The 15,830-nt window shown below is 48.0% G+C and overlaps 1 protein-coding gene across 2 annotated transcripts in view; it reads left to right on the top strand.

Annotated features, from left to right (window-relative positions):
• The window catches only part of il1rapl2 (interleukin 1 receptor accessory protein-like 2), a 305,106-nt gene that overhangs the window by 13,438 nt on the left and 275,838 nt on the right, over positions 1–15,830 (top strand). For both annotated transcript variants that reach the window (XM_086178714.1, XM_086178713.1), the window contains exon 2: positions 15,379–15,477. In XM_086178714.1, the coding sequence (XP_086034840.1) occupies positions 15,379–15,477 (99 nt within the window). The remainder of the gene's footprint in view (positions 1–15,378; positions 15,478–15,830) is intronic.

Here is a 15,830-nt window from a genome sequence, read left to right as displayed (position 1 = left end):
TTTGCGTTGGAAAGCGTCTCATTATCAGAGATCTGTGTCAGCAGGGGCAGAAGAACATGGAAAATAATGTTTACAGTCACACACAGTGGAGGTGTTCTTCTGTTTGCTGCAGATGGTGTTTGTCCATGTGTGTGTATGTGTGTGTGTGTGTGTTTTCCATTTTTAACTCCAGAGCTGGTCAGAAGAGAGCTGATTGCACTGAGATAAAATTCCCATTTCTTCTCTGTGACTGGTTTCCATTGAGTGTCTGACCGCCCTGCTTTCTGCCCCTCCTCCATTGTTCTCCTGCGTCTCCTGCTGCTTTAGAGCAGCGGACCCTCCCAACCACTTCACTCCTCTCCACTTCACCTCCGCTTCGCGCCACGATCGGCCCTGACAACCTGACCGCTGACAGATATGGTTGCTATGGCAGCCGTCGGGCCGGTTGGATGTTTTAGACGGCGAGCGAGCGAGCGAGCGGTCGGAAGGAAACTTGATGGACCCGGGAGACAATGGAGACTTTGATGAGAATTGCGGCTCTTTGATGGTCAGGTCGGGGGGTTAGAAGGTCAAGGGCGGCTGAAGGACCCTGCGGCGACCACGCGACCATGTGACCAATGGAGCCCGGGCGGAAGGCGCCCCGGTCCGATGAATCACCTTTGCATTTACATCACGTCGAAGGCCGACTGTGTTTGCATCACCATCAGGTCGGCCCGAGGCCTCGGGAGATGCTCTGCTGGATGGAACGTGGACACAAACGCTGGTGTACACCAAGTCCTCCATGGGAAGGGTCATCCAATGGCCATGGTAGGATGAAGACCCCTGTCACCATGGAGACACCCAGAGAAACAGATTAGGCAGAAGAGGTCCAGCCTCACGGCCCGTCTAGCAGATACCAAAACGCACCTTCAGCTCCAATCCTGAAGTCGCCAGGATGCTTTGTTTGTGAAATATGCATTTCCACTGTACACTGGAGGACATCATGGGTCTGGTTCGAGGTGTGTGTGTGTGTGTGTGTGTGTGTGTGTGTGTGTGTGTGTGTGTGTGTGTGTGTTTGTGTTTGTGTTTGTGTTTGTGTCTGTGTGTTTTCACATGGAAGCAACCACAACAATTGCGTTCAGGTTGGAACTGTAGTGTACTCAAAGGTTGCTCTATGCTCTCTAGTCTCGCCGTATCCAGAAGAACAGCTTCCATTCATGGAGATGCAGCAGAATCGTGTAAACATGTCGAGAAGAAAGAACTTTCATTTGTGATTTTTTACAGCTGACGGTGCAAAAATATGACTCAGTGGTCATGAAAGTTATAGGATATTTAAAATATGGACTTTGTGTTTGCAGCGTAAACGTGATGCACATACTTTGACTGGTCTTTGCTCCTTGTGCGAGCAGCGGGGAGGAGCCACCTGAGGTACGGCTCCTTCAGACCTCCGGCATGTTTCAGTCTGAGACTGGAGGAGCTGCTGAGTTGGTGTCCTGCAGAGGGTTGAGTACATGCACATGGGTGCCTCGAGGGCATTTCAGTCAGCGTTAATTCGAAATATATGCAACACCGAGGAGCCGAAACGCTGAAAACTAGCATTCTGTGTTGATGCAGAGAAAAACCTTTGCAACGGTGTCTTTCGTTTGGAGTCCGGCTGACGTGGCTGCAGCGGCGGCACGGAGACCTGTTTCATTTTCCCTTTTAAATCTGTCTCTCCAAATATGGAGATAGTCTTCAGCTTTTCTGGGCCAACTCTGAAGTTGCACACTGTTGCCGCACACATCGCTGCCCAGACAATACTACTCACGGAGCCGTGTCTCCTCCGGGAGCGACGTTTTGGTCTCCTCGAAGCCCCTGGACCGAGGAGCAGGAGAACCTGAAGGGATGGAGGAGAAAAACAAGGAGATGGAGGGAGAGTGACTCCTCCTCTTTCTCCTCCTGGCAGACAAGCTGACTGACACAACTCATTAGCCTTCTCATTACAGTCACTGCTTAACCTCTGCATGCGTGTGTGTGAGTGTGTGTGTGTGTGTGTGCGTGCAATTGCACACAATGCCACTCACCCCAGCCTCTGCCGTGGCGTTCCTGCTTTCCTGTCCGCTTGAACTTTGCTCCCTCGTTGCGGCGAAACCCTGAAGACCAGACGCGGGGTAGAAGGCTGGTGGATTGACTGATCCAGGGTGGACCTCATCTCCTCCATGACCCTGAGAGCAGGACGTGAAGTGAAGATGGATTTCGATATTTGCTGGACATGAGCATTGTGAGGTCAACATCTAGTCTTGGACCTGCTGGTTCAGTCAGGTCAGGGCACTCAGAAGATGTTCTCAAAGTGTTTAAATAAAGATGGATCCTTGTCAGTCCTGAGAAGGAGAGGAGGACCTTCAGTGTGAGTGTGGATTCAGTCTGTGGAAACATCTGCTCCTGAGCTGGGATTGTGCATGAAGCGTGTGCTGGTATGAGGTATCTTCATGCCCATTTGAGCTGTGCTGTGTGCATGTGTGTGTGTGTGTGTGTGTGTGTGTGAGTGTGTATGTGTGTGTGAGCGTGTCTTTATAGTTCATGTTGCATGCCAAGCTAAATGTCCCTGAGGACTTGGCTCTACTGCCATCTCCACAGCGTCCTGGAGTTTGTGCTCCGAGGGTGGGATAATGGTGCGGGGAGACGCGGAGCACAGAAGGCCTGCAGACCTCTGTCACACCGTCACACAGCAAACACACACACACACACACACACACACACACACACACACACAAAAACCCTCCTGGAGGACTCCAGGAGTGGACTCCAACAAGGATGAATGGATGAATGGCCGATTACTATTTTCCAAATTCATATCTAATTATGAGTCTTATCATATTATTATGTTGTCACTCGTTACAACATCAGCAATGAGAAAAACAACAATGTATTATTATAAATATTATTACACATAATATCATCATAATATTATATCATGATAATAATAAAATAATAATTCACATGCATGTGATTGGTCCAGGGCGAACCTGCCTCGTCCAATCACAGCCTGGATAGACACCCCCCCCCCCCCCCCCCATCTCACTTTCAGTTCCTGACTTTCTTTCCTCTCCTCATCAAGCAGAAGGTCACCTTCCACCTGCAGCCACACAACGTCTGATCCAAACCTGACACGGAGCTTCTGTGTGAGTCTTACTGAGCGAGCTGCATTTCCCTTCCTGTGTGTGTGTGTGTGTGAGTGCGCGTTCAAAGCTGAAGGAATTAAATGTGATCATTCCAGATGGCCTCCAATCACAATTGAACCAAATGTGAATTTCCCGAGGTGAGGCTGGTCTTCTCCGGCCTCAGCTGTCAGGACAATGTACCCCAAAGAACAGAGCGTCCCCTGGGCCTCTCCCTCCGAACAGGCTCCATCATCTTCTCCAGCTCGCTCGCCAAAAGGCCGCACCCTGACACGACAGCGGGAGACCGAACCCCTTCCTTGTTTACGGCCGGCGGAGGCGGCGCTGAATGCTCAGCGTTATCTCATGTGACTGCTGGCGAAGTGCAGGAGCTCCTGGAGAACACACACCTGCAGCCTGCAGGGCAGCACACGTACACTGGGCGGGTTGTATCAATGCCCAGTAGAAAGAAATATAGAAAAATATAAAATGAAAAAATATATAAATTATATCATTTATCTATTTGTCACATATCCTTTGGTTTTAATAGGTGCTGCATTGAATTTTTTTATTATTTCGTCTTCTGATTATTATTATTATCAACAACAACAACAACAATAATAATAATAATAATAATAATATTCATTATCATTAATACCACTACTACTGCTAATAATAATAATAATAAAAATAATAATACTGCCAATAACTAATAATAATTTAATTTAATTTAATTTAATTTTCTACCTTAATTCTATTTGTTTTATTTCATTTTGCTTTTATTTAGCCATTCATTCGACAACCTTTTTGAAGAGGCCCTTTCACACTTCCACACACGCTATGTTTTGTTGGGGTATCTCAGCTCCACCTGCCCAGGGTTCCTCCTGATGGAGACCTCTGCAGGCTTTGGCAGGAATCGTTTATGTGAGATGTTGAGAGAGAGTGGATCTGTGAGGAGCACCGACCTCCTGGTCCAGTCGTGGTTACTTCTCACAGCTGGTACTTCATTCCAAGTGTTCCTTCGAAGTTCGAGGAGAGACCTTTCACTCCGGGATTTCTCCGTCATCCACTCCGTTCATCTCTATTCCGTTCCTTATGAATATACGAATCCTTGGGTCTTTCATGTGAAGATCTGCGGTGCAGAGGTCTCACTCTGCCACCAACCTGGATACTTCTCCACCATCTACCTTGCTCATTCCACACACCTGAAGCTGATCACCTCCAGTGGCGACTCCAGCCTCAGACGTGCGTCATCTTCGTGACTGGATGGTTTCTTCTGCCTGATCTTCTGACGGCGAGGACTAATTGCTGGCCTGGTAATGAACTTTTGACGTGCTTTGACTGCACCTTCTGCTTGTCAATGTCAGGTGTTGCAGACGTGTCCTGAGGTCTGCATATCTTGGTTTTCTGTAACCTTGGTGTTTCCTTTCTAACCTGCATCAGCGTCTGCGGGAAACTCCTTCTTTTAAATGCCTCACCGGGCACGTGTGTGTGTGTGTGTGTGTGTGTGTGTGTGTGTGTGTGTGTGTGTGTGTGTGTGTGTGTGTGTGTGTGTGTGTGTGTGTGTGTGTGTGTGTGTGTGTGTATGCATCTGGTATCTCTCCCTCCGCTGTTCCCTAAAGGAATACAGTGATTTGATAAATGTCTCCCAAAACACTAAGGAGCCAAAAACACATCACGTCTGCTTGTTTAATTGTTGAAATATGAATATGTATCATAACTGGTGTGTGAGCGTCTGTGGAGTGCAAAGCGTCACCGCTGAAGGTGGCGGCGCTGCGTCGGCTTGTTTGCGACGGGAGGAGAACATCAGTTGGGGCCGGATGTCACGAGGCCGCCGAACATCTGATGGATGTTCTGAAACAACATTAAAAAAAAAAAAAAAAAAATCAACTATCCGTCAAAGTCTAGACTAGAAATTCATTCCTGCGTTGCCATTTCCCCGATAATTGAAATATTGATTTAATAGAAAGAAATAGAACTCGTAGGTTTAACGTTCGCAGACAGAATCACTTCTGTCACACACTATTGAAATGTAATTTGTTCCTTTTTATTTCCAAAAAATAGCAGCCTGATGGGAAATAAACTGCTGTTCTGAACAGTTTGGGTTGATACTGGGCCAGAAAACTATTCCATAGCAGCCCAGCCTGAAGCTTCATCTTGGACGAACATCAGGAGGTCCTTCAGATGGCACATAGCAGGGTTGGGAACATGCGTGGAAGAGCTCGGCTTACTTTCAGGGGTACAAAAACTTTTTAAGCATCCAAACTATTTTTAAAACGTCCAAATCAAAATGATCCAACGACTGTAAAAATGCAAAAAATACATTGAGAATTCTTCATATGCACAATAGATGTTGGTGAACCTTGCATAACTGCATGAACCCTTATTGCACAATACAACTCTTTTTTTTTTTGTCATTGCCATTTCTCTGATGACTCGCACTGAATGGATGTAGAGTTCGGACGGTAGCCGCTGCTCGCCAGCCGCAAACACACTTCCAAATGACCATCAGTCATGGTAGAATGGTATTTTGACTTAAGGATCTTCATGTGGGAAAGGGTGACTCACATAAATAAGTGGTAAAATGTGATTTTCATTCCTTCACCTTTTGTCCTCCTGAGCTCGCTTTTCGGAGTGAAGTCGGTGTCGTAGTTTTAGTCCGAAAATGCCGCCCCACATTGTTCTTGTTCAGTATAGTGATGGTAAACTGGCAGATGAAGTAGACGCCCTTCAAAAATGACTGTACCAATAAAAAATCCTCCTCCTACACCCTATGGAAGTGGTAAGTTTTCAGCTTCTTACTTGTAAACGCATGCAACCCATGTGTCAGAAAAGGTCAGACCAAAAGGTCACACTGGCTGTCCTGTACGTCAATTTAGTGACAAATTTCTTAATGAGGACATATGATAGGCTGATGAATATTTTTTTAATACCATGCAATCTACCCGCACTACCTTTGCAATCGACATATCGGATTGCTGACGGCCGCTGCGGGTGTTGGTTATTGATGGACGTGTGGTAACTTTTTAAGGTAGAATTGATAGAAGAAAGTGATGACAGTCGCCTTCTTTCCACCTCGGAGGCTGTTTTTAAGAATAAGTATTTCCACACTCGGCGTCTGCAAATCTGTGGAGCGGTGTTTTCCACTCCTGGCCGTATCAAATCTGCTTTTTATTTAACTATCAACATGGAGGCCTTCAAAGCTGGATATTCCTCCGGAGTGAAGACCGGCACCTTCTCCGTGGTGCACTCAGACAGGATGTTTCCATCCCGTTCCTCTGAGTTCTACAGCAATGGAGCGACAGGAGACTTTTTATTGTTTTGCTCAGATTCATCTTTGCAGGACGACTGGACCATTACCTCCTTATTGCTCCTTCACTTTTCCATCCCACCTCGAGGTGTGTGTGTGTGTGTGTGTAGCTGCAAATATCTCCTACAGCCTCCTCATGGGGTCCTCTCTCCCGGATCTATTCCACTAATATTTCCCTTTTCGTGGTCAGGGTGAGGTTTAATGAGAGGGTCTGATCAGGAGAGCTCCAGGTTTTAAGCAGATATCTGTCCGGTGTTGCTAAAGAATGCTCGGGCGTGTCCATCAGCTGTTCTCTCCAGTCACATGTGGCAGGACGTCTGCTCCGCACCTTGGCGAAGCGTCCCTGAACGCCTCACAGCTCTTCATATGCCTTGCTGGCTGTGCCAGGACGAATGTGTGTCGTCTCTATGGCTCCTATTTAATTTCATTTAATTCATTTTTCTTGACCCCAGTGTCCCTGTCAAGAGGGGCATTACAAAATTATTTTTTTAATTTTTTTTATTTTCAGGTTAGCTTTAGCTTAGCGTAACTGTGAATCTTTGAAGGAAATGTGGTTCTGAGCATTATCACCTGCCTTCTGTGCGTATGTGTGTGAGCGTGTGTGTGTGTGTATGTATGTGCATATATGTGTATATACACAACTGTCTCAGAAAATTAGAATATTGTGATAAAGTTCTTTATCTTCTGTAATGCATTTATTAAAACGAAAATGTCATACATTCTGGATTCATTACAAATCAACTGACATATTGCAAGCCTTTTATTATTCAAACATTGCTGATTATGGCTTACATCTTAAGAAAACTCAAAAATCCTATTTTCGAAATATTAGAATATCATGAAAAAGTAATTTTTGTTTTTTTAATTGCGTTACAGAAGATAAAGAACTTTATCACAATATTCTAATTTTCTAAGACAGTCCTGCATGTGCACTTGTGTGTGTGTGTGTGTGTGTGTGTGTGTGTGTGTGTGTGTGTGTGTGTATATATATATACACACGCATACACACACACACACACACACACACACACATCTATATTTATATGTATGTATATGTACATTGCTTGGATGCCAGGACAGCTTCTCTCCATCCCGATTAGTTTCCATGTGATCAATAAGGCAAAATCAGCAGCAGCCAGGTGGAGCAGATCTGGATCCATGCAGTTTCCTGGAAATTATCATCACACACACACAAAGACACACACACAAAGACACACACACAAAGACACACACAGACACACACATACAGTGGTTTCTTTCGTGGATATTGGCGTCCCTTTAATCAGAAGGTTAGTAGTTTGACGGCGGGCTCCCCCCGGCTGCGTGCCGAAGTGTCCTCGAGCAAAGACACCAAACATCGACTTGCAGACGTTCAAATGTCTGAATTTGGCCCGTTGACGAAGTCAGAATCTGGGCGGAAATCCGAGAGCTCTGCCAGTTCTGTCCGTCCATTTTGGATCCCGTTCCCTTTGCTGGAAGAGATGAATGTTCCTCTTCCTCTTCCAGAACCTCCAGATTTCAGGGTAGTTTACACACCAACTGCTCGTGTGTGTGTTTTTTTTAATTCCCTTGTCCTTTTGCCAGCGTGGGAGCCGACGTGAAGCGAAGAGGAAACGCAGAAATGTGAGCGCGCACCGGTTTTGGAACTGAGAACGTGCACATCGGGACGCGTGGCGTCCAATGCGTCCTGCAGGCTGTTCATTGTCACCAAAAAAGAGGTTTCTGAATCTCCTTCTGGATCCGAACGCCGCCGCCGTCCCCAAAGTAAGGCCGGCTCCACTTCTGGATCTAAGGATGGATACCGGGAGAGCGGCGCTCTGTGGTGGATTCACACACATCTCACCACAGAAGGTCCTGCTGTTTGCTTTGTTTAGCAAAGACCTGCTGCTTCACACCTCTGCTTCCGCCTCCTGCAAACTCCACTGCTTAGAGCGTTGGAGTCTGGAGGACCGGCTGAAAGCCTCGTACGGCAGCGACGCAGCCCAGGTCTGCCGTGGAGCCCCTATGGTTGGGAGAAGGTCAGGATGGGACCTCCTGGAGGTGATGGGTAGGGCTGGTGGACGTCAGACCTGCGAGAGGTGTAATTGGATGCTTTGAAGGCAGCACTTAATATTTTGATAGGAATCCTGTGTCTGATCATCAGCTAGTGAAGGTCACAGGATGGAGAGGGTGAGATACTGTCTGGAGGTGGAGGTGCTGCACGGATTTCTGCGCCGCAGATGTGGACCGGTGGCATAAATCGGAGAAGGTTCTCGGGAGGTTGTGTGCGGGACCTTGTCCTCCTACACAGGAGGTGGACGAGGTCCAGAATGCAGAGGATGCAGGGAAGGAAACTGGTGGAGCGGTTGCAAAGCTGAGGCGGGAGACGGCAACGTCCGGGAGATCGTAATGGAGGATCTGAACAAGAAATGTGAAGAAACATGGAGAGCGTTGAGTGCCGGTCAGAGTCCTACCTTGTGTTTGGAGGTTGGACTGTTTGATCCATGTGATGGGAGATGATTGACCTGCCTGGATACACTGTGGATTTACCAAGACTGTACCATTTTAGGATCTACATCACACACACACACACACACACACACACAGGCGTGTAAGCAGGTCTTTTATAGTGGAAGAAGCCTCAGAACATCAGATGAAAGAGCAGCAGATTTTGATTTCTGTTGCTTGCTGTGAGTGTGTGTGTGTGCGTGGGATATACTGCAGTGCAATTTAATTGCCATGAAAACCACGTGTGTTGTCCTATAGATGTGCACGTTCCTCCACCTTCTCACCCCAAGAGCACCATGTGCTCTTCTACCTCCTGCTGTCAGAAGGAGATCCGAACCCCCTCACCTGTTAGAGGCGCTGTGAAGGTGGAGATCGCTGAGAAATCTGCTGAGAGTAATTAGATCACTCACTGAACAGGTGTTGGAACTGCTCTCATTAGCACAAACACACACATACACACACACCCTCCTGTGTGTGTGTGTGCGCGCGTGTGAGTCTGTATCTGTCACCATCCTCCGAGAGTCTCTTGAATATGCAACACAAAAAGGCTCATTTAAGTCTCCCTGTTAATTTGAAATTCCTCTGAGTTTGACGTACACCCCTGTCCCACACACACACACACACACACACACACATACACACAATTTGTAAATATTTATAGTCATTTATTATTTACTATCCCTTTCCCTCCAAAACTTGGTGGCCACGTGGGACACTGTGTGTGTGTGTGTGTGTGTGTGTGTGTTGACAGGATGGCAGCTGCCTCCTCCTCCTCACCACCTCCTCATTAATATCCATGAAACTTCAGCGAGCCTCGTGTTCCCACAGATTCCAGGCAGCTCCTGGACGGTGTGTGTTGGTGCGTCGGGGCTTCTGGCCGGGCCGGCGTGATGTTAAACCTCAAGATCTCAAAGATTGTTGAAGGAGCTTCTTCATGCTAATGTTTACGTTCCGCCCTGTAAACACACCGGAGGGCTGACTAGCCTCTTTTTCAATGCAGGAACTTTATGCAGCTCCTTTTGAGGAAACTATTCCAGATTTAGGCGCACTGAGACCACGGACCTCAGCTGCTGGGACCATCTTAGCTCCTACACCGAGGCAGGGTCTTCTTACGAATCCACAGGAGCTCATTTGTGATTTTTGGAGCCCATAAACCACACCTATGAGCAGATTGCAGAGCGCCACCTATCCTGATCTCCCCTTAATCGTAAATTCCGTACGATAAGCCGTTACTTTTTCACACGCTTTGAACACAATGGCTTAAACAACTATGCGGGTAATTTATGGATTTTTCTTTGGGGGGCGCTAACCAGCTTCACGCCGCTAAAACATTTCTCCTCGTCACATCGGACTGATGAAAAGGCCGTTTGACTCCGACACCGAAGAAGACGACTTTGACGGTTTTAGTGCGCAGGAGGAAGCCCAAGATAGCCTTCGGCTAGCCGCTGAGGCTTATATTGAGGTGCGCTCAATAGTTCGGAAATTACGGTAGATGTTTTCTTCGAAAAAAGGGACAGAAGCAACCAAAAATGGAGCGACCAAGAGGAGTTTCTACATTTTTGTGATGACAGGTGTTGAGTTAGCTCACAGCTAACGGTGTTCTTCACACGGTGAAGCAGTGCAAGGGGAAGATAAAAACACCTCAACTATCTGATAGTCCATTTTATTTTACGCTATTGCTGCTTCCACCTTCATGTTCAATCACCTCGTCCTGCAGTGTCTCCACCTACATGGCTTCCACAAATCCAGACTGAACAGAGTCCAGCGTGTTTGTGTGTGTGTGTGTGTGTGAAGAGCTTTGGAACCACAAGCTGAAGGGAGCTCCGTGTTAGTGGATCCGGTCCGGTTCCCCGTTGGGAGAGGAGGTCTGCCGGCACCCTGCGCAGGGCGTGCGTGCAGATCTTCATGCCTGCCTGTGGGCAGCGCTGAAGGGAAGGACCGCTCGCACCCGAGCGTGGAACTTCGTCAGGGAGATAAATCAGCGCCGTCAGATCTTTGAGCGATCGGGAGGAAGGAGGTGCAGAGCGGCATCACGGCTTGACTCGGAGCTCCGGCGTGCCGGCACCGGGCCGGAGGCACTACTTAATATTGAATGTGCGGCTATGCGGCCTAATGGCTCAGCTTTGGGCCCAGAATAGCTCCCTATCTATGTGTGTGTGTGTGTTCTCACACGTCCTCCTCAGTGCTTGTGTCAGGGTCAAAAGCTATTGGAATTGTAAAGGTGAAAAATTGTGGATCCAATGGAAGCGACTGCAGGAGTGTTTGTCAAACACACCTGAGGGGTTCCTCACACACTTTTACTCCTGCAGGCTCAGATGATCCTTCACCCACCTCTGGTCAGAAGCTCCACAACCTGGACCTGTGTCACATGACTGTGAGCCAGTTTCCAGACCCCAATCCCCATTTGTGCTATCTGCTTCTCCCTCCATCTCCTTCTGTGTGTGTGTGTGTGTGTGTGTGTGTGTGTGTGTGTGTGTGTGTGTGTGTGTGTGTGTTTAAGCTTTATCCTAATACTTTTCAATATTTGCCCACACACCTTCTCCCTATAATTCTCTCTCTGTCACACACACACACAGACACACACACACACATACATACATCCATGGCGGATGAAACATCAAACGAGCTGCTGGCTTTCAGGAAGTGTGTCAGTGTGTTCGAGCCTGGAGGACACACCAAAGGGTGGACCTCTGCTCTGCATGTGTGTGTGTGTGTGTGTGTGTTACATGTATAAGAGGATGAGATAAGTGAGTACAGTGTTTGGTGATGAGGAGGGTTTGCGTGACAGTGTCAGACGCGCTCACACACAAACACACACACTCACACACACACATTCTCACATGCAGCCTATTACATTCGCCCATGCACATTAAGCCAGCCTTCCTGCAGCAAGCCCCACAGATGTGTGTGTGTATGTGTGTGTGTGTGTGCTCAGTTGACTTCTTTGTAAACTTCTGATAACTTTTTAGTTTTGCCATAGACTGTGCGAACGGAGTGTCTTGGTGTCTCGGTGGGACGCGGGTCCTTCTGTGTGTGTGTGTGTGTGTGTGTGTGTGTTAAAATAATGCTTGCTGGAACTATAACGTTTGTCTCCTGAAGCTCTTGCTTGGTGAGAGTCCAGGACTGGGAGCAGAGGCAGTGGTGGACAGAGAAGGTCCAGATGAAGCTCCTGGGCAGGTCAACTCATTCTGATCTTCACTGGAACCAGGAAAACATCTGCTTGTATTCCATCTTTGGATCCTGCAGGACCCTGAGGGTCCCCCGCTGCTCTGCACAGGGAGGTAGTTCTGATTCTGGAGATCCTTGGGAGTGGACACCAGTCCATCCACCGGCATCAGTTCAGACACATGGAGCAGGAGGTGGCGTGTGACTTTGTGAAGGTAAAGAGCAAATATCAGACCTTCTCTACACAATGGAGATGTTAGGAGGAGGTAATCGGAGTACTTCCTTGGACATGCAGATACACCAGTGAGCGGTCCTTCTGGTCCTCCAGACCAGACTGTCCATACCTGAGTAGCACTCAATGGGGTGTTGACTCTTTGCAATCAGTGTTGGCCCTCATGTGGAGACCACCAGCAGAAGGTCGTGGAGAACCTTATTTTACAATGAAGCTAGATCTGATACCGCTAATAAGGGAGTGAATTCATGTAGAAATGTGAGGAACCCAGAGGAACCTTCTGAAGTCTGGAGACCCATCAGGGCCTGGTCCAAGCTGATGTGACCCAGATGTTGGTGTCTACAAGGTGGACTCGTGTTGGCTGGGTGAGGTCATAGCTTTGTATCTGGAGGAGTTTGTGAACGTTTGAGAAGGGAGAACCTCCTCACAGTCTGGGCCGTGACGGGTTGATGTTGGTGAAGATGGCTGTCGGAACCTTCTAGAAGTTACCAAATCTGTTGAGACGCAAATGAGCTCGATGGTGCTTGAAGGAGAACCTTCCCAGATTCTGAACTTGAGGAGGTGCATCGAAAAAAAAACGTCCGCCCCCAGATAAGGGCAGCTCCATCTGACTGGTGGAGGACGTCCTGGCGGATCTCCTCTGAAGGCTTCTCGGGACCGCTGTCTCTTCTGCAGAGCTCCAGCTTCTATTTCGGGTCCTCTGGTGGACGCCGACCCGGACCTCCCTCCGTCACAGGAGCCGAGGTATCGAGCTTCTCCGTTACTATTTCCAAATCAGGGCTTTTTGTTGCTAAACTCCGCCGCCGTCTCTCTGAGGCTTTCTTCTCTTTGTGTGGACGTCCACAGCAGAACGGATAACCAACTCCCACGTACGGCTGAGTCACGCTTTGGTCTTTCTTTCTTCTGCCTGCGAGACACGGCTTGTTCTTCACCTGGAGAGATGTTCTTTCCAGGTAAAGAACAACATGACCTGACAGAACCTCCAACCCCCTCCCTACTCCTGGTGGGCTGCAGTCCAGAGGAACCAAAACAGAACCGGAGATGAACCTTCTCCAGGAGACACCTCGCAGGGTTTTGCAGATCCTTTATGTTTACACCTCCTAAAAATAAGAGCATCATCTTCCATGTTTTGGATCAAATACTCCATTTGTCACGAAAATGGATGTGTCACTAAAGTGTATGTATTTATATATGTGTGTGTGTGTTATGGATGCATGACCAGAGGCCACATTTGTATGGACCAAAGGTTCACGCTCAATACTTCGAGACTGGACTCAAAATGAAGTTTATTTCTATTTCATTTTTTTTTTTTTAGAAGCTTCCTCTGAGACGTTCTCATATCTCCTCTGTTATCTCAGAAGCACATCTGTTGGTAGCTCTGGGTTTCGTCGCTATCTGCGATCCAGTGCGAGCAAAACCACATTATCTTGCTGACGGAGAATCCGCTGTAGTCAAACTCAGCCTTCAGCCTCCTCGGGGTGTCTGAAGGAGCTCCGCTGGAGACACTGGGTTCACGGCGGCGGGCGGAGAACGTCACGTTCCAAAGGTCAGCTCTTCTTCATCTGGATTCACAACTGAAGCGCTGCATGCTCACCTTGATGTATGAGCCTCCTCCTCACAGCCAGAAGGTCCCTGGTTGGATTCCCACAGGGTTCCTTCCTGTGTGGAGTCTCCACGTTCTCCCCGTGTCTGCGTGGGGTTCCTCAGGGTTCTCCGGGTTCCTCCCACAGTCCAAACACATGATGGAGGTTCAGTGGAGACCCTTTATATATTATATATACCCTATATATTCAAATCTTTGTACTTAAAACCTTAAAAGACTTGATAGCCTTAACCTTGACAATATATATTTTATTGTATTCTTATTCTCCCTCCTTCCTACTATTATCTATTATTGTTATGTTTTTGCTTGAAACTCTGGCACAACAATTTCCTTCGGGATAAATAAAGTTGCTCTTATCTTATATTGTCCAGATGTGTGAATGAGGGGGTGAATATGTCTCTGTATGTGTCCCTGTGATTGGGTGAGAGAATGAATGAATGAAACGGATTAATTAGCAGCTCTGCTCCAGCTCTGCTGTACTGAAGTGTGTGTGTGTGTGTGTGTGTATATTTAGTTGCAGAATAGAACTATTGGAGGATGTGTCCGACAGGCTGCCTGTAACAAACAGCAGCGATGAGTAACTTCCTCGTCATGGCAACAGCGTGCATGCACAGACACACACACACACACACACACACACACACACACACACACACACAAACACACAGATTGCTTTCTAACATTTGCGTTCCCACCTGACCGATGGGTGAAGCAGTTTCCCCTCCCGGCTCCGTCCTTATTCCTCGCCGTGCCTTTGAGTCGGACCAGCATCCTAGACTTGCATGTTCACATTCACAGTGGTGAGATCAATGTAGAAACAATGTGTGTGTGTGTGTGTGTGTGTGTGTGTGTGTGTGTGTGTGGTTGCTCGTGCAGCGTGTCTTTATTTATTAGTTTTCTCAAATCTAATTTAGTTGCTGTTCTTAGACGTGTGAATGGGAGAGCACAGGAACCTGCTCAGATCAATACTAACAGGTTTCCTTCTCCTCGCTCTCCTGCTGCTCCACTTCTTTGTTTCCACTTTGGACATCATCTCATCATCTCCTACTTTGACCAACTCTGGGTTTGGACCCTGATGTCCACTTGTAGCCTAGAGATACCAACACACATGCAGGGTATCTGAGGTGAATCCGCTCCGGTCTGTCCATCTCCACCTTCAGCACGCATCACATCATTCACTCGCTGTGATTGGACAAGAGGCAGCAGGAGGTTCTAAGTAAAAATCCCACCTCAGCCCTCAGATAAACTGGATCTGCTGGAGATCTTCAGTATCCCCTCAAACCAGTGTGTCGGAGAAAGTCTCCTGCAGAGTGGATGTGTAGAAACAGCAAACACCTCTGAAGATCTACTTCACACCTGCTGAGTCTTAGCTTTGCTGATCTGTGAGTGTGAGTGTGTGTGTGTGTGTGTTTGTGTGTAAGAGTGCACTGCCCATTCCCGCTATTCTCAGACCTCCCCTGACGTTCTGCTCTCCTGTCCTCCAAAGGCGCTGCAGGAAGGATGGTGACTCTGTTCCTCCTCTCCGTTGGCCTCCTGGCCTCAGCGGCGTACGACGACGTCAAGTTCATCTCCAAGAGGAACTCAGGTAGGACGAGCAGCTGTGGTCCTGGTCTCCGTCCGTCCCCTGTGACCTCCGGCCCGCTCCGCCACTCTTTCCTCCTCCTTCTCTCCATCTCCGCCGCTGACATATTCTCCCCATCCTTCTCCACGACGGTGGACTCTGTGTCTGTCTCGCCCGCTTCCTGACCTCCTCTCTTCTGCTGAAGAGCCGTCGCTGTGCTGGTTTGCGTGTTGGTGGATGACAGAGCTGCTGATGGGACGATATCTGCCATCAGTTTGGTCCGGGCTATTGATGGACACACACACACACACACACACACACACACACACACACTCTAAGAGACTCCGGTCCTTTGGCTGCAAGGATCCACTCAGCGT

The sequence above is a fragment of the Fistularia commersonii genome, chromosome 31, assembly GCF_037954325.1.
Source record: "Fistularia commersonii isolate RoL2024-O1a breed Wild chromosome 31, RoL_Fcom_v1.0, whole genome shotgun sequence".
NCBI lineage: Eukaryota > Metazoa > Chordata > Actinopteri > Syngnathiformes > Fistulariidae > Fistularia > Fistularia commersonii.
The sequence above is the reverse complement of the archived record's forward strand: the minus strand, read 5'-3'. Positions and strand labels throughout refer to the sequence as shown.